Below are 23,414 nucleotides of genomic sequence, written 5' to 3'. Positions count from 1 at the left end.
AGGCTGGGCCCCCACCAGCCATACTTGACTTGACTTGAAAAGATCTGTCCACCACCCTATGTATATCTATAGATATGGATATATGGGCCATGTCTGAAATGAAGTAACTCTTCCATCGCCATCTGAGGAGAAGTTTTTATTGTATGTAGTGTTTTAAATTTTATTGCAATGTTTTACCTGCTTCTATGTGTTTTTATGTAAATTAAAATGTTGTGCTCTGGCCTGAGCGTGCTTGACAGGGAGAGTGGACTAAAAATCTAATATAATAAATAAATAAGAAATAAATAACGTGATTTACAAACTCTCTTAACAATCTCCACTTTTAAACAGTTTCAGGTAGGTAAGCCATGTTGGTTCAACCTCTGGCATCTCCAAGTTGAACAGACCTTGGGTAGCAGGATTGGAAATACCTGTTCTGAGATATTGGAGCTCTGCTGCCAGCTAGAGTAGAAGGTACTGGGTTACATGGGGCAGTGGTCTGATTCGATATAGGGTTGTTTATATGCATAGGAAGAAGTAAGCCACAGTACTTTCCCAGTATAGTCCACTGAAGATCCAACAACAGTATCAGTATTCCCTAACTTTTTATCCTTATAAAGTGTAAAATGGAGGGGAGGAGAACCGTGTGAGTCACTTTGGATCACCATTGAGGACAAAGGCGGTACAAATGAAGTAAATAAATACATTTCAGAGGAGTATACTTTTAACTTCTCCTTAAAATGGGGATAATGTAGATCTCCTCCCACACATATCCATCTCATACTCAATAAAGTGGAAATGATGGAAGTCCACGCGTAGAGCACTTAGCTTTTGTAAGAACCTTTCTTTGGGGTTGAAAATGGGAGTAAGAAAGTCTTAGTTACTTTCTGACTTTCTTGGCCTATTTCTAAAATGGAAGTTTCACTAGCTGCTTGATTATGGTTCCATAGCACAGTCATTTCCTCATAATCGCTGGTATAACTAGGGTTAATGGTAGCCTCTGAAGAGAAAACGAGCGGTGTATAAATTGGCTCAAGTATGGAAACTGCAGGTATATAAGGGCAGAAGCTTAGTATGTGCCCTGCCTGTGTAACTATGGCTCAGTAGTATATTAAAAGGATAATATTGCATGGATTGGGGAGAGAATCCACCATGACCCTGGACTTCCAGATCTCTCTGCAGGTAGAATTGCCCCTTGTTAATCTTCACTTTAGCCCTTGTTTTTCAGAATCAGAAGGTATTTGTATGATGTAAGCTATAGTTCCCATAACCACACAAAGGGTATAAGCAGTGTTCTTTGCTGTAGATGGTCTGAAAGAAGAACGCCTCAACAAAAGCCTGGTTGAGAACACTGATGCAAATATCAAATACATTTAGACTAATTCAGGGTTTCAGTGGATTTTATCAGTGAATGCACAAGATCTGGCCAGGAGATTTGTCCTAAAGCAACTAAGTCACTGAAATTTCCAAGGGGATCTATACTTTCAAGAAGGCTCTTTGTTAAACACTAATTACTGTTTTTAATTATATTTCAGACATCAACACATTAGTGGTGTACTCCTTTCTGCAATTAGGTGTAGTAATTACAAAGTATCTTGAATGTTTTGTTGTCTTCTTTAGCTGACACAGGAGGAGGGAAGAAGCAAAAGTTTAATTAAAAGAGGACAGTGGCATAGCTGGAGGTTATTTAAAGGAACAATGCAGGGGGAAACATGGGATTTTTAGATGCTGCTGTATTCGGTAAGACTGATTGTCCATTTGGCTTGACGCTGTTAACCAAAACTCAGGTCTCCAAGCCCTCTCTGCAGAGTCCTTCAGGCTATGGCTTTTGTTAGCCCTGCTGTGACCCCATAAACAAAGATTTAACAGGCCTGGAGTGGCTCAAAAATCAGGGGATCTAGAGGTCAGGCACCAATTTCCCCCTTGCATATGCAATTCTGCCATGCATCAGAATTGGCTCATTCAATTCCAACGCAAAGCAGAGACACGGAAGAATCACCCACCCCTAGAAGAACGATTGGAAGGAAGCAAGGGCATCATACAGAACTGCAGCAGGCAGCTGCCTCTGCATATGGATGCTGCGGGTTCTTTTTGGGACCCTTCACTTGCAAATTATTGCTGTGGTAAACAGGGCAAGATTATGAAGTCACATTAATAACACATTTATAAGGAGCTTTTCCAGAGATTTTTTTAAAAAATAAACAAAGCTCTTTCAACAATGGAGACGTTTGCTTATCACCCTTCTCTTCCTCTTTAAAAAAATGGGATGTATTTGCTGCATAAAAAACTCCAGAGCCCCGAATGATGTTTCCAGCTTACCAGTAGGAGAAACGCCGCATCCTGCAGTGTCCTCATCATGAGGGCAGAGAGGCATAGCTTATCATCTGGGATATGGTTGTCCTGGCTGATTTTTTATCAATACACCTTACGAGAGATGTGGTTTTAGAGAACTCTGCAGTTAGTCACAGAGAGTACTAGGGATGGCTCCCTCCTTCAAATTCCTCCTGTGATAGGGCTCCTCGGGAGCTCCAAGCTCTGCCACGGCTGTGTAGGCAGGGCTGGCAGTGTGTACTGGCTTTCTCTTCCATTGAGTTCAACAGGGGTATTTAAACATGGCCCTTCTTGTGCAGCTGCCATTACAGCACTGGGGACAGGATCTGGGGAAGAGAGCGTTTAGGATGCTGACGAGACCCCACTCATCCCCTAACATGCCCCTAGTGACACCCACTTTTGGCACTGGTGTATCTCCAACACATGCCAGAATTGGGGCTTGGTGCCATCCCAAGCCTTTCCAGGGGAGCCTTGGGTTTGTGCCCTCAGAAGTAAGCCATTTCAGTGGTGTTCAATGAGGCTTACTTTCATGTATGTGCCCAGAGAATTGTCTTGGTTGCTTGCATGTAGAGGTCCATTTTAAATCAGCAGAGCTGTGAGTTAGTGGCACACACACTTAGTTTTTGAAGCCATTTTGGTTCCAGTGTGTCACTTAGGCAGTGAAAAAGAAAACATTAAAGATGGCCTTTTGCTCTATGTGACTGAAAGCTTCAATAAACAAAGGAGTAAATTTCTATCAATATTTTAAAAGGGCACTTCCATTCCAGTTTTATTCATTTGACACTGGATTTAAACTTAATAAATTAACTAGAAAACCTTCAATCTGTTGACAGTCTTAAAAATTAGCAAGCTCCAGGTAAGGTGGCAGGGAGATCATCTGGCAGGAGGGTATCTCAACTCTTATCTGGAAACAAACCAAAACAAGGCAGGCAGGAATGAATCCAGCCCACTAAATGATTGCCATCATTCCACAAGAGACCTGCATTAAGCTGAGTAGAGGCAGATGCCACATTGCTTGAAAGTGCATTTGCACTAATGCTACCAGAGGTCCTTTACAGACCGAGGGCCTGATGCTTAGGAGTAGCCATATGGACAGATATCTGGCATTTCTAAAGAGAAAGCTCCCAAGAGTGAGTTGTCCCTAAATGAGACAATGTGTTACCACTGCACTGCGAAACCCAAGAGGACATCAGCCCACCTCTAAAGAGTGCAAAGCTGCCCCTGGAGATTAGAACAGCTGCAGAATTTATGGCATACCCTGGGAACCTCTATTTGTCAAGTGCCAGAGAAGGAGTCCTGACACAGGCACAGGTGAAGATGAATTTTCATTCAGCGCAGTTTGCCTTCCAAGTCCATTAATCCTCAGGGTTTTCATGATAGATTTTCTCTTTTTTATTATTTATTTCCACTCTGGCATCCCCTCCCACTGCCCTGCCACAGTGCAGACAGAGCACAGCAGATGGTGTTTCAACAAGGAAGAAAGAGCCCAGGAGGATACAGAGAGCCAGCCCACTCTAAAACCACGTGGCTTCAAGTGCAAGGAGAAACCTTGATTTCCTCTGGGAGACGTACAGGCAATCATCTGAGCATTCCCTGTGGGGAACAAGTGTGCGTGGGGGGGGGGGGGAGGGTGGCAGGCGGGGACTACAAGGCTAACAGGCCATTCAGGAGGGAGACCACACACATCCTGGGCTTTTCAAAGACACCGCTCTACTGACCACAAAATGACAGGAGCACCAATAGTTAGAAGATATTGAAGTGAAAGCGGGGGGGGGCACTTTGGGCTTTTCATAACATGCCGCCCATTTGAGGGGAACATACCGAGGAGCTGTCCTTCACTTAACCTCAGAATGGCTCTGACCCATGTTTAATCAGAACGAACCAGGATTTATTACCTATCTAAGGATGCAGTTTGACACTTGCTGTAATCACCAGTGCTGCCAAGGCAAGGACAGCTGTCAGGCCAAACACCCTCATAAAAAGAAAGATAAGCTCAGCTCCCACTTCTCCATCCCCACTTGCAGGTATCTGGTTAACTCATTGGTTTGTTGTGCAGCCGCAACAAAGAGGAAAGGCTATTCGCAGAGAAGAGGATTGTGCCTACAGTCAAGTCTGTTGAAATTAATGGCTTTATTATACAGAACAAGTAATAAATACATAAGGATTTTCAGGAGATTGCAGGTCTGAGCCAAGTCACCGTGATTAATTAAACTAACAAGATATTGTCAAGCTTCAAGTAAGGTTTGATTGGTGCTACTGGATAGGGTTGCATCCAGGCCAAGGGGGTACCAGAGAAAACATAATCCAGAAACAGAGAGTCTGCTCTGAATTTATAAGACTCCTAGGTGTCATCTGAATTAGTTATGTCTAGGGATGTGCGTTTCGGCATTCAGAATGCCGAAAGAATGCCGAAACAAAAGTGTTTCGGCATTCTTCAAGAATCCCGAAACGTTTCGGGGAATGCCGAAACGTTTCGGGATTGCCGAAAGAAAAACCCGAAACGTTTCGGGATTCTTTCGGCATTCTTTCGGCATTCGAGAATCGCCATTTTGATTTTGCTAGCCGTTTGCCTTAGCAAGCGGCTAGCAAAATCCTGCTGGAAGCAAAGGCTTCCTGCAGGCTCTTAGCAGAGGGGAGGGGGGGAGAAGGAGTGAATCACTCACTCCTTCTGTCACCCCCCACCCCTCTTGCAAAGGAGGATAGGGAATCCTGCTTTGCCTTGCAAATGCAAGGTGCAAGCATTGCATTGCACTTTGCATTTGCAAAGCAGCAGAGATTCCCGCCAAAACTAACAGGTAGGGGAGGGGGAGCAGGAGGAGGGTGGCTCTTGGAGTGTGGGTGGGGAAAGGCAGGGGACTGGGGACTTTAGGAGTCACCAATCCCACTGCTGCATTCTCATGCCAGCCAATAGATTTAAATCTTTGGCTGAGGCTGCAGCAGGGGATTTAAATTTGGAGCAAGACTGTCTGGAACACTTCTGTTGCTGCTGCTGCTGAGCTGTGACCGAGAGAGGAGAAGAAGAGAGACTGCACCTGGAGCCTGGAGGACATCTGCCTGGAGGATCAACTGTGCTGGACATCCTGAGAGGACACCTGGTAGGCCTTTTTAAAATTTTTGTAAATTTTTTTGATGCTGGGCAATGTGCTGCTGTGGCCTGCCTCTGCAAAAAGGTGTTGCAGTTTATTCTTGGCATGGCCTGGGGGACAGGTTGGGCAGACAATGTTTGATGGTGGGGTGGGGGTTTCAGCATTGGTTGTTGTGCTTGCCTTCTTTAAGCTTGATCCACTGTTTTAAGATTAAAACAAGAGTGTGCCAGCTTTGGGCCTACACAGGCCAGAAGCCTTTCTTCTGGCTGGCTCTCACAGTTGTGCTCCACAATCTGGAATGGTGTGGCTTGCTTTTCTGTGTCTGGTCCCCTGCTTGCAAGGATTCCCAACAGGCTCCGTCCTGATCAACTGTGCCAGCCTGTGGGCCACACACAGGTATGGCCTGGGGGACAGGTTGGGCAGACAATGTTTGATGGTGGGGGGGGGGGGTTCAGCATTGGTTGTTGTGCTTGCCTTCTTTAAGCTTGATCCACTGTTTTAAGATTAAAACAAGAGTGTGCCAGCTTTGGGCCTACACAGGCCAGAAGCCTTTCTTCTGGCTGGCTCTCACAGTTGTGCTTCACAATCTGGAATGGTGTGGCTTGCTTTTCTGTGTCTGGTCCCCTGCTTGCAAGGATTCCCAACAGGCTCCGTCCTGATCAACTGTGCCAGCCTGTGGGCCACACACAGGTATGGCCTGGGGGACAGGTTGGGCAGACAATGTTTGATGGTGGGGGGGGGGGTTCAGCATTGGTTGTTGTGCTTGCCTTCTTTAAGCTCGATCCACTGTTTTAAGATTAAAACAAGAGTGTGCCAGCTTTGGGCCTACACAGGCCAGAAGCCTTTCTTCTGGCTGGCTCTCACAGTTGTGCTTCACAATCTGGAATGGTGTGGCTTGCTTTTCTGTGTCTGGTCCCCTGCTTGCAAGGATTCCCAACAGGCTCCGTCCTGATCAACTGTGCCAGCCTGTGGGCCACACACAGGTATGGCCTGGGGGACAGGTTGGGCAGACAATGTTTGATGGTGGGGGGGGGGTTCAGCATTGGTTGTTGTGCTTGCCTTCTTTAAGCTCGATCCACTGTTTTAAGATTAAAACAAGAGTGTGCCAGCTTTGGGCCTACACAGGCCAGAAGCCTTTCTTCTGGCTGGCTCTCACAGTTGTGCTTCACAATCTGGAATGGTGTGGCTTGCTTTTCTGTGTCTGGTCCCCTGCTTGCAAGGATTCCCAACAGGCTCCGTCCTGATCAACTGTGCCAGCCTGTGGGCCACACACAGGTATGGCCTGGGGGACAGGTTGGGCAGACAATGTTTGATGGTGGGGGGGGGGGGTTCAGCATTGGTTGTTGTGCTTGCCTTCTTTAAGCTTGATCCACTGTTTTAAGATTAAAACAAGAGTGTGCCAGCTTTGGGCCTACACAGGCCAGAAGCCTTTCTTCTGGCTGGCTCTCACAGTTGTGCTTCACAATCTGGAATGGTGTGGCTTGCTTTTCTGTGTCTGGTCCCCTGCTTGCAAGGATTCCCAACAGGCTCCGTCCTGATCAACTGTGCCAGCCTGTGGGCCACACACAGGTATGGCCTGGGGGACAGGTTGGGCAGACAATGTTTGATGGTGGGGGGGGGGGGGTTCAGCATTGGTTGTTGTGCTTGCCTTCTTTAAGCTCGATCCACTGTTTTAAGATTAAAACAAGAGTGTGCCAGCTTTGGGCCTACACAGGCCAGAAGCCTTTCTTCTGGCTGGCTCTCACAGTTTTGCTTCACGATCTGGAATGGTGTGGCTTGCTTTTCTGTGTCTGGTCCCCTGCTTGCAAGGATTCCCAACAGGCTCCGTCCTGATCAACTGTGCCAGCCTGTGGGCCACACACAGGTATGGCCTGGGGGACAGGTTGGGCAGACAATGTTTGATGGTGGGGGGGGGGGTTCAGCATTGGTTGTTGTGCTTGCCTTCTTTAAGCTCGATCCACTGTTTTAAGATTAAAACAAGAGTGTGCCAGCTTTGGGCCTACACAGGCCAGAAGCCTTTCTTCTGGCTGGCTCTCACAGTTTTGCTTCACGATCTGGAATGGTGTGGCTTGCCTTTCTGTGTCTGGTCCCCTGCTTGCAAGGATTCCCAACAGGCTCCGTCCTGATCAACTGTGCCAGCCTGTGGGCCACACACAGGTATGCTGCTTTGGCCAAGGTAACCCTTTTTGGTTGCTGGCCTGGCACTCACAGTTGTGCTTCACAATCTGGAATGGTGTGGCTTGCTTTTCTGTGTCTGGTCCCCTGCTTGCAAGGATTCCCAACAGGCTCCGTCCTGATCAACTGTGCCAGCCTGTGGGCCACACACAGGTATGCTGCTTTGGCCAAGGTAACCCTTTTTGGTTGCTGGCCTGGCACTCACAGTTGTGCTTCACAATCTGGAATGGTGTGGCTTGCTTTTCTGTGTCTGGTCCCCTGCTTGCAAGGATTCCCAACAGGCTCCGTCCTGATCAACTGTGCCAGCCTTCGGCCCACACACAGGCCTGCTGCTCCGGCTTTGGTAACCCTTCCCGTTTGCTGGCCTGGCACTCACTGTTTTGCTTCACATTCAGGTTGTTTATCGTTGGTGGACCTCTTCTGGACTGGACTGCACTTGGTGGACATCGGCCTGCAGATCTCTGCGTGGAGGATCAACATTGCTGGACATCTGCACTGGTGGACTGGTAGGGTTGTTGTTAAATTTGGTTTTTGAGCTTATGTCTGCTGCTGTGCCTACCTGCGAGCATATGCTTTGGCTCTGTCTTTATGGCTTGGGCCGGGGGGGGGGGCATTTTCTGGTTGGGCAAGAGGATATTGTTTGGGGGTTAGGGGGGCCAGCATTGATCGCAGTGCCTGCTTTCTTTCATGTTTCATTTTTCAAGTTTGAGTGTGGGGTGGGCATGAACTGCTGTTTCACAGGACTAAAAAATGAGTGTGCCAGCTTCTGGCCTGCACAGGCCAGAAGCTCTGCTGGGTGGATGTGTTTTGTTTTGCTGCTGGTTGGCCCTAGCCTTTAAGGGGGGGGGGCTGACTTGGCTTGTGCAACGGGGCCTTGAATTTTGGGGTTGCGTGTGCGGCGTGTGGTGTTGACTCTGCTAACATTTCCAATTTTCTTGACAGCATCGTGGAGGAGAGGAGGACCAGCTGCAAGACCGCCTGAACATCGCTGGACTGCAGGACTGGTGTTACTGTGAGCGAGTCCGGGTTCACATTTGGGTGGCCTTGGGGGTGGGTTCTTGCTAGCTTGGGAGGGGGGAGGCTCATCTTCAAAACACCACATCCACACCCCACACCGACATACCACAGATACATCGGTCCCGCTAAATAGTGTCTCTTAGGTAGGTAGGCCAGTTGGTAGGTGATCAGTGGATAATTGCCCTCAACATAATTATTAGGGAAACCGAGCCTAGTTTTTTTTAAAAAACTAAATAGGGACTCAGCAGGGAAAGCATTAGTGAGTGAGTGTTAGGTTTGAATTCCATATATATATATATATATATAAAAATTTGTAATAGCTGTCAATAGGCTTCCCATTAGTGCCCCCATAACTAGGGTTCCACCGCCCATCTCTGGCACCCGTGGTGGTGCCAGGCCGGCCCGGGCATACTAGTGTGTGAGTGTTTAAGGCTTTGTCACCTGTTATTGGGGTTTAGGGCCAGCTCAATTCCAGAGGAATTCAGCTGATTGGCAGGCTCAGGTTCCCTGACATAAATAGGGTTGCTTAAAAAGGCACTTGATTGTTCATCTCCAAGTCACAGAGCCACTAGAAGCACAGATTTAGAGCAGGTTAGTTAGGTCTTGAAAACAAAGTTGACCTTTGTTTTCTAAATCTTTTCTGATTAGTTAGGGTTGAATTTGGGAGGGGAAAGTATGTCGGAGAGGAAAGCAGAGAGGGGCCCCGGGGGAAAGGCTAGGGAGAAATCTAGAGGGGAGGAGGGGAGGGGGAGGGGGACTGCTGCGGCAGCCCCTCCATCTGAGCGGAGGAGGCCCTCCCCTGCGCTGCTGCCGTTCACCAGCCTGGCTTCTGGTGACAGGAAGAGGGTTCGCAAGACTCTCTTTCCTGAGGCAGCTGCTGGAGGGCCACCCCCAACCCGGGTGCGTGAGGCAGGGGCTGGCACTGGGCAGGGGCCTGCTGCTGAGGCTCCTCCTCCTCCAGTGGTTGCGAGCCAGCTGCTGGAGGAGGGGCAGCATGTGGTGTCTCCTGGGATGGGCGCGGAGCACATGACTTTCCCTGCGCTCCCGCTCACCCCAGGAACCCAGAGGATGTTGGAGGAACTGCCCGTGAGACCCCCCCTGGGGCGGTCCACCCCAGTTTCCTCTGAGGCCAGCAGCAGGCCTCTCGCGGCTGTGCAGGAGGAGAGGACGCGGGAGGAAGAGGCAGAGACTGTGGTGGAAGAGCCCACATCTCTGCCCCTTCAGCCTCGTCCATCCCCACCTGCCCGGCCGAGAGTGGGACACGGTGTGTCCGGCCAGAGCACCTCACAGGAGGTGCCGCAGGGTGGTCCCGAAAGCGCTTCTCCTGGGAAGCGTGGGATGCCCTTTTCCTCCGAAATCTGGAAGCACTTCCAGGCAACGGAGGATCCCCGAGCAGCCCTGTGCCTGCATTGTAGGCAGCGCGTCAGCCGTGGCAAAGATGTGTGGCATCTCTCCACGTCTGGGATGAGGTACCATATGAAGAGGCACCACCAGGCGGTGCTTCTTCGGGAGGAGGGTTCGAGTGGCGCCGCACGGCCGCCAGCTAGCCAGAAGGAGGCAGGCTCCTCTGGTGCTCTCCCCCCAAGGGTACCTGCAGGAAAGGGACGCCAAGCCTCTCTCCCGGAGATGCTTGGTATGCAGGGCGCTAGTGTGCCCAGAGAGGGGATCCGGAGGGCGAGCAGGCGCATCACGCGCCACATCGTCAACATGATAGCAGTGGATGGGCAACCGTATTCCGTAGTTGAAGACTTCGGCTTCTCAGGGCTGCTCCAAGATTGCTTTCCCTGGTACGCCGTCCCTGCTCGCACGTCGTTGAGCAGATCGGTGGTGCCCTCGTTTTACAGGGCTGCCAGGGATCATGTGAAGGCACAGCTGTCCCGGGTTGCCGGGAGAACTGTGCACTTCACATCGGACATCTGGACCTGCCCAAGTGTGCAGCAAGCGTACCTCTCGCTTACTGCTCACTGGTGGGAACCCGAGTCGGTTCTGGGTGGGGGCCGGGGGGAGGTGCCTAGCACAGCTAGACAGGGAAGGATGCGAGACCGCCAGGCCGGCTACTGCAAGGCCTTGCTTCACGCCGAGGTGCTCGACGTGTCCCACACGGCGGAGAACATCGCTGCCACCTTAAGGAGACAGTTGGACGAGTGGATAGGCCAGGGACCCGCCACCGTGGGATGCATGGTGACGGACGGTGGCAAGAACATGAGGGCAGCGGCGCATCTAGTGAGCCGAGAGAGCGTCTACTGTGCCGCTCACAAGCTTCACCTAGTGGTGAGAGATGCGCTGGGGTTGGGCTCCTCGAAGGAACCCGTGGATACCCGGACCCGTGAACTCCAGTTACTTGTCCAGAAATGTCGGAGGCTCACGGGTCACTTCTCGCGCAGCGTGAAGGCCACGCACGAACTGCGCCAGACACAGGTCAGGACAGGTGTGCCAGAGCACGCTCTGATCACTGACGTCAGCACTCGCTGGAACTCCACCTGCGCCATGCTTGAGCGCTTGGTGGAGCAGCAGGCCGCACTCCACGCGTGGCTCTCCGAGCACCGCGGTGCGAGTCAGGTGGGTGAGTTCAACCGGGAGGATTGGCTCACCATCACCCAGACAGTGGAGGTCCTGAAGCCCTTCAAGGACTTCACTGTGGCGGTCTCGTCAGACACGGCGACCCTCGGTCTGGTCATTCCCCTGGTGCACACGCTCCAGAGGAATCTGGCCACCCTTGCAGACCGGGTCGCGCCCCGTGCTGACCTTGTTCCAGCGGTGCGCGCATTAGTGAGAAGGCTGCAGCAGGGCATAGCTGCCAGGCTAACTCCTCTCACTAAGGAAGAGTCATACATGTTGGCGACCATGTGTGACCCGCGCATAAAGGGCACTTTCGCCGAGCGGGACGGGAACCTCACCCAAGCCAGAGACGGGCTCTGCTCTTGGGTGAGGCGCAGGCAGGCCAAGAGGGGACGCCTGTCGACAGGGGGGACGCAAGAGGGGCCCTGCCGTGCGGGTCCCTCTGACGCCCCCTCTGCGCAGGCCCCCCCCGAGGCCACCACCGGAGTGCCGATGGAGATGGAGATGCTCCGGTGGGCCCTCGTCCCCTCTGGGGTCGTGAGGACCGTGAGAGAGGATCCGGCGGAGGCGATGGTCAGGGACTACCTCGCGGAGCCCTGCGAGTCGCTCTCCACCGATCCGCTCAGCTACTGGGCCAGGAAGGAGTCGGTCTGGCCGGACCTCTCCCTCGAGGCGCAGCGGCTGCTCTCATGCCCTCCGACGAGCGTGGAGAGCGAGCGCGTCTTTTCACATGCGGGCGACATTGTCGGCCCACATCGCACTCGCCTTCTCCCATGGAGAGTCGAGCAGTTGACCTTCCTGAAGGTCAACTCTCGCCTCTTCGATTTCTCAGGACTGGACTTCCAGAGTGACTGAGGTGAGCCCAACTTGTGGCCTGCATCCTCTATGAGTCCAATCCTTTGGAATCGCGCTCTCCCCTGTATAAAACCCTGTATATACAGTTAAAACCGGCCAGTAGAGGGAGGGTGGTTAGGAACCAGTGGCAAAGGGAAAACACCCAGCAATTTGAAAGCCCCCCCCCCAGGGTATTCAAAACATCTCCCATCACTGAGACATACCCTGTGGGACCAAATTTATTATGAGAAATAATGCCCCAGAAACATGGATTGCTACTGGAGGGAGAAACAGGTTAGATAGGGATTGCTTAGGTGTTTTTATCAGATGAACTCCTTGTAAAAAAAAATTGTAGAAGAATTGTTGTACTGTTTTTTGCAAGTTGATGTTCCGTTCATGTAAAAAAAAGGAAAAAAAACCAAAAAAAAATGTTGTGATTATGTTTTTTAAAAGTTGATTGAATGTTCATAAAAAAAAAAAACCCAAAAAAATGTTGTGATTATGTTTTTTAAAAGTTGATGTTCCGTTCATGTAAAAAAAAGGAAAAAAAACCAAAAAAAAATGTTGTGATTATGTTTTTTAAAAGTTGATTGAATGTTCATGTTTAAAAAAAAAAAAATTTGATGTTAATGTTGGGTTTGCATGGTTGGGGGATGCGGGTAGAGTGGTGGATGGGCACCGGCCAATGATGATCTCTCACAGATGTTCCCAGGTAAATTCTGAGGCTGGTGTGGGGGTGGGGGGAGACCTCTGCAGAACTGCTCCAGAAATACCATTGTCCAGTGCCTTGGAAGTGCCCAGTTCAGCTTTGTGTGTCTGAACTGAAAGCACAGCCACAGGAAATGACATAGGTTCTGCTGGACCCTGTTGCAGTGGTTCCCCCCCCATTTAGTCATGTTATGGAGGGAGAGTTGTATTAGGCTGGTAGTTATTATGATCATCTTCTGTTTCCATGCCCTGTTGTGCCCGCTCACTATGTAACCTGCTGTAATGTTCAAAACTTTACTGTTTGTCCATTTCAAAAGAAAAATTGTGTTTAAGATTCTCTGATGTGTAGTTAATTGTGTTGTGTTGTGCTATGAGGGACAATAAGTGTAATATGTTGTGATTTGTTGACCACTTGTAATTTGAAAATGAGAAAATAAAGGTTTTTTAAACTTAATGATTGTGTGTCTGTGTTCCCTTCTTTGATGGGAGGTTGGTTCCCAGCATAGGGAACAATGGGGCAGGCTGGCCAGCCTGTTCCTGGGGTACTGGGTGTGGGGCAGCTGAGGGTGGTTTTGGTTCTGAGACGGGCTGAGTGGAGGATTTGGGTCTGTGTGTGGCAGCTGGGGTGGGGGAACTGGGTTTGTGTGGGGCTGTAAGGAGTGGACTATGGGGGATGAGAGCACTGGTTGTCCCTTGTGCCCAAGTAGGCCCCTGCTACTGTCCTGGTGTGGGCTTCCATGCCTCCATCAGTTGCTGGCCCTCCTTTGCCATCTTTTTCTGAAATTTTCCTAGGGCTGCCAAACTCCTGGTTGGGCTTGAGTTCAGGTTAGAGAGAGTAGTTCCCTACAGAGAAACTGGCTGCTTCCAAGGGCAATCTCTTTAGAGGGCAAATGCGGACCATGGATTCTGGGGGAGATCCCTACTCAGATTTTCCTTTCCACAAGTCCCACCCCCAAATTGCCAGTAACTTCCAAGGCCAGAGTTTGCCACCCCAGAGAGATCCCGTTCCCACCCTCTTAGCCTTGGCATGAAAGTTGTAGCCCCCATGGAACGCTTCCAGGTTCCTGATTCCAAGCCCAATGACACCAATGTAAGACAATCCAGACCTCCATCAAAAATGGATTTTAAGTAGCAGTGGGATTGGGCTGCATTTCAGTCATTCACATATCTGGTTGTGTTCCCAAACATTTAGCTTATGTTTTTTTAAATCAGCGTATGGCACTGAAGGACACTTTTAAATGGTTCTAAAAACATTTTTTTATTATGAAGTATTTAATGTGGCATTGATCAAGGGCAGGCCTTTTGGCCAAATGAGCAGTATCAGTACAGTAAAATTTAGACTAAGCTCATAGGAGGAAAAAGCATTCACACTGTGAAGTGGGAAGAAAGTTTCAATTTACATGTACCATGGACTCCGAAAAAGACATGTAAGTGGGATCCAGACCAAATCAGGCCTGCTTTCTCCCTTGAAGATATCAATTGATGATAGTGCTTATGTCACATCATGAGAAGACAAGGTTCACTAGAAAAGACAATAATGCTAAGAAAAATTGAAGGCAGTAGGGAAAAGAAGAATACCCTAGATGTGGTAGATTGACTGCGGTTTGCAATACATGGACAAGGTTTTTGGGATACTGTGGAGCTCAATATAATTCTAAAGTACACCACAAGTGATTTGAATGCATAAAACATACAGACACATACACATAAAATGTATATACCCCCTCCCCACCAAATTAAAGGTTTATCTTATGCCCCGGTTTTCTCCCCCATGGGAACCTAGAGTGGTTTACACATTGCTGTTCTCCCTTGATTTGTTTCACCCTCATCACAACCAGGCTAACAATAGACAGCTGCTCCATGCCTCACATTGGAGTGACTCCACCGATGGCCTTCTTAGTTGTTGGAGGGGGTGGAGGGGGGGGAGGAAGGAAACAACGCACTCCTGCCCACTCTATCTGGGGCCTAGGTGACCAAATTGCTTGGCCTTGGCAAGGAGCCAGTGGTGGGGCGGCACTGGTTCTGGGGCCCCGTCCAGAACATTTGTCCAGGGCCCCAAAATCACGTAGACTGCCTCTGGAAAACACAACACAATTGTTTACTTAGGCTGAGCCAAGAACATCCATCAAGCCTACAAGGCACAGAATCAGAGTCTGCCAGATTCTAGACCAACTCTCTAGCCATTGCACTACAGTGGATATCTAAAAACTGTTCATACCCCCACCAGCAACTTGAACATTTTTCTCCAAAAGGCACAACTTGGCTGGGTCTCAAAAAGGACTATGATGCATGGGCCTGTCAATGCATACTGGTACTAAGGCTCTGGCCGGGGGGAGGGGGGCATTGTGCCAATGCCACCCTGGCTTTGGAAGGGGACAGTAAAATAGAAGAAATAATCTAGCTTCAGTGCCTCCCCCCCTTCTCTGTCTCTCTCTCTCTCTATAATGTGAGTGAAAACATTACTATACCATCACTGAAGCCTACAGGATACTTAGGGTCTGTTCACACACGCATGATCATTTAATGGCAATGCTCTGGCATGATGATGTTTGTTCTAGGAGGTGATGTGATCATCACACAAGGCTGGGGAGCACGCACAATTCACAGCAGGCAGATTTGGGCCACAAGGGATCCTGCTTTGGCCTGTAGGGCCCAAATCAGCCCACTGCAAAGCACAGGCATACTCTCAGGGCAGCCAGATGACATCAGTGACATCACGGCAGCAGCCCCTGGAGCGTACCTTGAAGGCTCATTCACTGACTTTCCCCCTTCGGGGTGATAGGTGAGAGTGGGGGATCCCCCACCAAGGGGAAACGGATCCCTAATTGTGTCTGAGGTTGTGGAAATCAAATGGGTCATTACCTCCATATTGCTTCTGTCTTTGAGGGACTTACATGCACATTATATTTAACTCCAGATTTCTTGATTGTCAAGGAATGCATGTGGTGGGGGGTAGGGGGGAAGGGTGGGAGAAGGGCGGCATTTGGCATGCAAAATGCCACCCCTGGCAAGACAAGCCTCTCCCAGCTGTCGGTGGTAGAGATGAGAGCAGAGCACCCACTTGGGGAGGCCATGAAATGGCCCCCCCAAGTGGGAGCAGGCTGAGCCTTGGTGGGGGGATGGGAGGAAGGGTGGGAGAAGGGCCCCAGAGGGTTGGGGGGGGATTTTGTTGCTGTGGTTCCCCCCCATTAAGTCATGTTATGGAGGGAGAGTTGTATTAGGCTGGTAGTTATTATGATCATCTTCTGTTTCCATGCCCTGTTGTGCCCGCTCACTATGTGACCTGTTGTAATGTTCAAAACTTTACTGTTTGTCCATTTCAAAAAAAAAATTGTGTTTAAGATTCTCTGATGTGTAGTTAATTGTGTTGTGTTGTGCTATGAGGGACAATAAGTGTAATATGTTGTGATTTGTTGACCACTTGTAATTTGAAAATGAGAAAATAAAGGTTTTTTAAACTTAATGATTGTGTGTCTGTGTTCCCTTCTTTGATGGGAGGTTGGTTCCCAGCATAGGGAACAATGGGGCAGGCTGGCCAGCCTTCTCTGCGGGTGGTGGGGGGGTCAGGGGGGTGGTTGTCTGTGTGCCAGGGCAGGTGCTCTTTCCCAGGGACGATTTGGCACTGCCACCATTGTGGCACCCCTTGTCTGTGCAGAACTGCCCTGGGAAAGAGAGTTTAGGGGTTCCCAAAAGGGGAGGGCAGGCCAGCCTGTTCCTGGGGTTATGGTGGGTGTGGGGCAGGTGGGGGTGGATTTGGGTCTGTGAGGGGCTACTGGGGGGATTTGGGTCTGTGTGTGGCAGCTGGGGTGGGGGAACTGGGTTTGTGTGGGGCTGTGAGGGGTGGACTTTAGGGGCTGAGAGCACCTACTTGGGGAGGCCATGAAATGGCCCCCCCAAGTGGGAGCAGGCTGAGCCTTGGTGGGGGGTGGGAGGAGGGGTGGGAGAAGGGCCCCAGAGGGTTGGGGGGCATTTTGCATGCAAAATGCCACCCCTGGCAACACAAGCCTCCCCCAGCTGTCAGTGGTAGAGATTAGAGCACCTACTTGGGGAGGCCATGAAATGGCCCCCCCAAGTGGGAGCAGGCTGAGCCTTGGTGGGGGGTGGGAGGAGGGGTGGGAGAAGGGCCCCTGAGGGCTGGGGGGCATTTTGCATGCAAAATGCCACCCCTGGCAAAGGAAGCCTGCCTCTTCATTTTTTCCCCATAGGAAATAATGAAGAGAGATCAGCAGCAGCATGCTAACAATATGCTGCTCCTTTGCTTTCTTATGGGGAGGATGGGGGGACCTGCTTTGGGGGGCCATAACATGGCCCCCCAAAGTCCAATCTGTCTGAAACTTGGGTAGTTGTTAGAGAAGGGTTAGAGGAAGGTCCCCACCAATTTTGGGCTTATTTGGTGGGAAAATGCCTCCTCCAGGCGTCCTGAAAGACGGAGGCATTTTCCCAGCAAAAAAACCCGAAAGAATCCCGAAAGAATGCCGAAATAATGCCGAATCCCGAATCCCGAAAGAGATTCTTGTTTCGGCTTTCGGCTAATGCCGGTAGAGAATCTTGTTTCGGGTAATCCCGAAACAAGAAAGCCGAAAGTTTTTTCCTTGCACACCCCTAGTTATGTCCAAACAGCATGTATCCTTTTGTGTGCATTAACTGCTTTGGAATTTGTTATCAATAGAGATTTACAAAAGGACGTAAGAAGAGTTGGTGTGAAATAACAAAAAGTACTCCAAATAAAGGAATTCTTAGCTCACCCATTTTTCTATTAAAATGTTTTGAACAATAAGTGGCTTATAATGGAATTTAGTGACACACGGCATGATCAATCTAACCATCGTGTCTGAAAGCGCCCTTCTGGCCCCACTATTATTACTAGGCTAGGTAGAAGATAGAACGTTTTCATTCCTTGGCACATTGCTTTTCATACATGCATTGTGTGGCTGTAGGAAAAAAATAAACAAATGAGCAACCTTCTAAAAATATTTAAGTTAAGAGAATAGTGAAAGGTCTCGAAAGTATCTTGGCTAAGAGCTAAATCACCATGTGACATGAGATCCACGAAAGACCTCCCAATTAAAAAAAAAGTATAGATGTGTGTCAGATTCATATTGAAGCTATGGAATGGGAAGAGAGGGATTTAAACCTTTCCTTATGCTGTTGTTTTCCTGATCTCAATGCTTCCCTGAAACACACAAGAACCAATACAGGCTGAAGAGCACACTCCAGGGTGTGTCTAAGGTTAGTGGAGAGTTAAAACTCCTTTCCTTGGTTTGATACAAATATTTTTTAAAAGGAGTGATAGTGGCCAGAAGTATCTATCGGTGGTCACAAAACGAATGGAAATAAAATGTCATTGTTATACATGGCCAGTTATCCAAGGACATCTCAGTTAGAATGTATTATTTACTTCAGGACAGGTACTGCATCAGCATTAAAGGCCTTATGTCAAAGATACAATATTTTTGCTTGCAGAAATGAACTCTACTGTTTTGAATAAAAGACATTTGCTTCTGTTGCATGATGCAGTCAGCTTAAGCTATTGTTTATGCAGTCCACATGACAAGAGGCAAACATCCACTACTTACCATAATGCAATGCAGTTTGGCCTTCATCGTCCTTTAAAAAAAGAAAAAAAAAAGAACCAGATTTAGCGGCATCCCCACAAACATGTTTTAAAAGGCATTGTAAATCCCTCTTGATGTACACCCCCATTTGAGTCATAAGTTATTAAATGAGCCCACACAGCTCACATCCAAGATGAACAGCAGCTAGAGACTTTTACTGAACCTTAATTCCTGTTTTTCACAGCTCAGGATACGAAAAATTACCTATATTGAAGTTAAAAGAAATGCAGGCTGTATCGCAATGACCTACTTTCCACAACTGTCAATGTTTCTAATCCCACTGCCCAAGTTACGAGCCCAAACCCTAGCCGGAACTCTGAAGGGGCACATTTCCCATACAAGACTCCAATATCCACTGCTGCATTATTGCAACAGGGCTCCCAGCTTCAGCACATGCTAGTATACAGTGTATTCACGGCACAGGACAGGGCTACTGCACATAACAGCCTTGAATGGGAAAAAAAAGGTCACAAGACAAGTGGCAACAACAGATAACCCAGCGTTATAGTTTAAGCAGCACCAGGCGATCATTTTCTTGGCAAGATGAACTCCTCACTCTCCTGCGTTCTTATGTTTGGCGGTAGTTTCATGTTGTTGCAACCAGTACCCATGGCTGTTAAGAGCCAAAAAGGCACCAATGTTTCAATGTCAGAGCTATTATTAGGCCTTGTGGGCACAGCTGGAACTAAGCCCTTACACCATCATTAACCCTGCAACAATTTTCAGCTTTTACTTCGGTATAGCTCACACAGGAACAGCCTACCAGAGAATCTGTTTCACTTTTCTGTTTCTTATATTCATGCTTTGAGATTCTCCAGAGAACACCCCATAAAACGAATGCCGTTTTATTAATCTGAAGTGCTTTAGTGGAACAACAAAGCATGAAAGCATAGGAACAGCATTCTAGAGATACTTTCATGTCTCAGCCTTGCTCACATACAAGTCAGGATTAAAGACACAGTGGGGAAGGAACGTTCCCTTTAGCTTTTTTGCAATAAATATGTTATGTTAAAGCATCAACTCATCCATTCCAAAGGCAACAAAACTGACCACTTCAGTAAGACATAAAGGTCACTGTAACTTTCAAGGCCAAATACTATCAGTAACAAGCGCACACTGCATATTTATAGCTGTGCATGCCCAACCTGCAAGGAAAAGTCACAAACACATTTCATGATGTAGTACCTCAACTGTACTAAACCACAGCAGCTGTTCCATTGCTGCTCACAGCTGCCCAATCCATTACATTGTGAATGAAACAGCAATGGCTATATCGTTTACTAAGAACTAGATTGCAATCCTCTCCCTATTCCAAGACTGAATACAAGTGAATCTCAGACATTAGGGGTGCATGCCAAAAAAAATTTTGGATCTAGGGAGATTTTTTTTTTAACCTTGCTTATTTCTGGGTTGAACATTAACAACTCAGGATTCAAATCCTTGTGGTTTTTCACGTTATGGAGTTCGGGGACCCCATCTGCTGGGGAGCTGATTATAAAGATAATGGCACCAAATTTTCACAGAACACAGCCTTCCCTCTAATCTAAAGACCACCTAAGTTTCTAACAGAGTGAACAAAAGAGGTTTGATATTACAGACCCCAGAGGTAGGTGCCTCTCTGAGCACTCCTCTCTACTGATTCCTATGTGCGGGAAATGGTGGTCAAGTGGCAGCCTAGCAGGAGACCACTGGCCAGTCACCGGCATTAAAAACAACAACAACACAACCTGTCTGCATTCATTTCATTTTCCTACTCTTACAGACTGGTAATAAAAATATCTTACTTTTCTTCTGAAAACTATGTTTGCCATCCTTAATTGTGGTATATTGTTTGTTTCCTTCTGCAAAGTGAGGAAGGCTTCCTCTGCTGAGAACCTCCTTGTCCTCTCTCGTAACTCCCCCATTATTCCCTATGGGAGACTTTGGGTGGGGGGCAGAGTGGCTGTTTTTCAACTAAATGATACCAAAATTGCAGGAATGCTAGTGGTGCCTGCCCACTAAAGACACTCCCATGGATCAAGTGTATTGGACCACACGGTTCAATTCTACTCCAACAAAGGAGGGAGGGAAGGAGAAGAAGCAAGCTAGAACTGTAGCTCTGCCAGGCCCTGCACCTGGCTTGCGTGGGCTGCGAACCACTTTCCCTGGGTCCAGGAAATCAGCAGAACCAAAGAAAAACACAAGCACCAGTTGCATTTGTAGTAAACACCAGAACACGTAAAAACATGGTTTTTTCTGGAAGTCTTATTTGTAATTTCCAAGAATCCCATATTTGTATTACTATTCCAGAAGATCATGTTGAGGACCCGAACCAACAATTTTTGCACATATTTTTGACTCAGAAATTTTGTAACGTGCTCTGTATTAGGCAATACTGCTGTAATTGTTCAGAAACCAGTCCACTCAGGAATTAATCTCCAACCCTCCTCAGCTAATAATGCTCTTCGCTATGACTCAGATTCAGGCAGTATACTAATAGAATTATGACTTTTCCAGAATGGTAAAGACACTCACTTTCCTGCAGGGAATGCAGACCTTTGGGCAGGACATATCAAGATTATGCCAGGCAAAGCAAACAGCACAGATAAAGAAGACCCATTGATTATTCAACCTAAGAAGTCACTGCTGACGGAATGTTGATCAGTCTGTGCCCCTGATTTGTAATCCGGCTCTGGAAAGGAAACGGTGCTCTTTGGAAAGACATCCACATTTTATGTGCAGTTAAAATTCTTACTAGCATAGTGAAAATAGGATGTGTGTGTGTGTGTGTGTGTGTGTGTGTGAGAGAGAGAGAGAGAGAGAGAGAGCGAGAGACTGAGAACAAGCTTTCTTCTTCTTTTCCCAGGATTCTCTACCTTCCAGGAGAAGTATATTTGTGTGGATTTATTATTTTTTTAATGCAGGATACAGGAAACAGGAGATAAACTCACCCCCTACCTATACCCCCTTACCATATTGGGCTCTATTGCCCCTAGTAAAGCTGAATGCCTGTATTCAGCCTTGACTGACAGAAAACACGCTCCAACCACTTACGGCCCAAGTCTTATTCATTTATTTATTTGGTCCATCTGCATTTAAAAATTCCTCAGCTGCTGCTTCTCTAGTTTTAATTATTACCCATTTCTCATTTTGTTTGATCTGTATCTTAAATGGTGAACCCACTTATAATAGATACTTTCTGCTAGTAGTTTAGTAATAAAGAATTTAAAATGTGTTCTCTTTTACAATTTAACTGGAAATCTGCTCATTAGAAGCTGGTTTCCAGTGACTTATAGGGGAGGGGGGGGGTGCACAGAAAGTAAAAAAAATCACAGTCGGGTAAGGGACTACAGGGACCCTTTTCAGTCTGGCTTCCAACAAAGAGATGGGATGGAAATCACCTTGATTGTTTCACTGAAGGACTAGAGCCAGGCATCTGATGGGGAAAGTATATTCCTATTAGGTCTTCTGGCTCTCTCATCAGCTTTTGATACCATCAACCATGGTATACTTTTTAAATATTCCTTTGCTGTATAACTCAAAGAGCACAAAATGTAATGCGATCAATATACAGAATTTAAAAGAATTACAGACCAAAGCAAAATCTCAAAATATGTGTTGACTTGAAAGTTGGCTTAAACTTTCCATTACAGACATTAATAAAACTCTTATCTTAATAAACTTACTTGCCTGTATACTATCAGATCTTGTGAAGTGTGTTAACTTGGAATCAGAACTATGGTCAGATCCTTCTATACCATTCTGAAATTAGTGTGAAGAAGTCTTGTTCTGCTTAATCCATTTAAAGTCAGATTTATGAACAGCATCTTTTAAATAATGCAATTGGATCACTTTTGGGTTGGCAGGGGAAAATACAGTTACATCTCTTAACTAAACATCTTTCCAAAAAGGCCTTACCTGAGGACAGAACCAAAATGCATGCAAAAGATCTGCATTACTGCTGCCACAACATCAATAAAAGTCTGCAGCTTCCATTAATATAAATTCTACTAAGTATATAAAAGTGTCAAGAGCTAGTGATACTGAATCTCGTAAAATCCCTCTTTCAAATCAGATGATATTAACATAGAAGTTACCACTAGCCTATTCACCAGGAAAACTAGTTACTATTTTCCTTGTTGAGGAAAATCTATATATTACTGAAAGAGCAGATGTTTTTAAAGTAGCCATTGAGAATAGATCCTGGATATTGAGAGAATTCTGTAAACCAAACATAAACAAATACTACAGTTTGTTTTAATGACTATATTGTATTCCTGAAAGAAATCAACTGACTGTATAATAAAGCTTTTAAGTAACAACAGAAAAGTTCATTTAGTCCATATCCAGTGTTCCTCAACAATGTATACTCCTAGATTGTCTGAGCAGATTGAGACTTGGAGGCACCATTTTGTAGTAGCTCCCAGTTCTTCCTTGTGTGCAAGTCTCAGAATGTGCACCTAGGATAACATTACTCTACCAATGGCTTAAAAATGTTCTATCTTGTCTCACACACTGATTAACATCTACATGAAACTGCTGTGGATAGTTGTTTGGAGAACTGGAGTCCAGTGTTGTCAAAATGTGAGTCAAATTCTACTCTCTCTCTTCTTTCCACTTGATCTCAGACAGCTGGCAGAAAACCTAAATAGGTGGCGTAGAGGCAGTGAAGGTTTGGAATGTGGGCAAACCGGGAAATGTAATCCAGATAAGAATGAAGTGTTTCTAGTCAGGGATAAAGGAGAGCTGAGATTAACGATACTGGATAGAAATGCATTACTTTCTACAAGTCAATCTAAGAGTGGTCCTGGATCAGTCATAGGTTGCTGATGGGACCAGTAGTGCTTTTGAACAGCACAGAATGGTTTGCTAAATATGGCCATTCCCAGGTGGAGCAGATCTGACCAGTGACTTATGCCTTAATCCTCAGTAACATCCAGGTTAGACTTCTGCAGTAAGTTAGATATGAGACTGGCCTTGAAGACTGTCCCCAAACTTCAACCAGTCCAGATTGCAGCAGTGAGGATTCTATGCAGCTACCTGCTGTGGAAAGCATATAATGCCAGTGTTACGTCAACAAGCGAAGCTGCTAATTTGTTTCAAGGCCTAATTCAAAGTGCTGATGCTGACG

At 47.4% G+C, this 23,414-nt stretch overlaps 1 protein-coding gene and 1 long non-coding RNA gene across 2 annotated transcripts in view; one reads left to right on the top strand and one right to left on the bottom strand.

The window, feature by feature from the left end:
- ACBD6 (acyl-CoA binding domain containing 6) overlaps positions 1–23,414 on the bottom strand; it is a 172,390-nt gene that overhangs the window by 4,971 nt on the left and 144,005 nt on the right. The window contains exon 7 of the mRNA XM_054981553.1: positions 18,266–18,296. Within this exon, the coding sequence (XP_054837528.1) occupies positions 18,266–18,296 (31 nt within the window). The remainder of the gene's footprint in view (positions 1–18,265; positions 18,297–23,414) is intronic.
- LOC129331162 (uncharacterized) lies at positions 5,318–9,290 on the top strand. The gene is made up of 3 exons (XR_008597100.1): positions 5,318–5,405; positions 7,967–8,077; positions 8,514–9,290. It is a non-coding gene; the product is annotated as an uncharacterized LOC129331162 (long non-coding RNA).

The sequence above is a fragment of the Eublepharis macularius genome, chromosome 5 (genome assembly GCF_028583425.1).
Source record: "Eublepharis macularius isolate TG4126 chromosome 5, MPM_Emac_v1.0, whole genome shotgun sequence".
In the NCBI taxonomy this organism is placed as follows: domain Eukaryota; kingdom Metazoa; phylum Chordata; class Lepidosauria; order Squamata; family Eublepharidae; genus Eublepharis; species Eublepharis macularius.
This window is presented reverse-complemented; position numbering and strand designations above follow the sequence as displayed.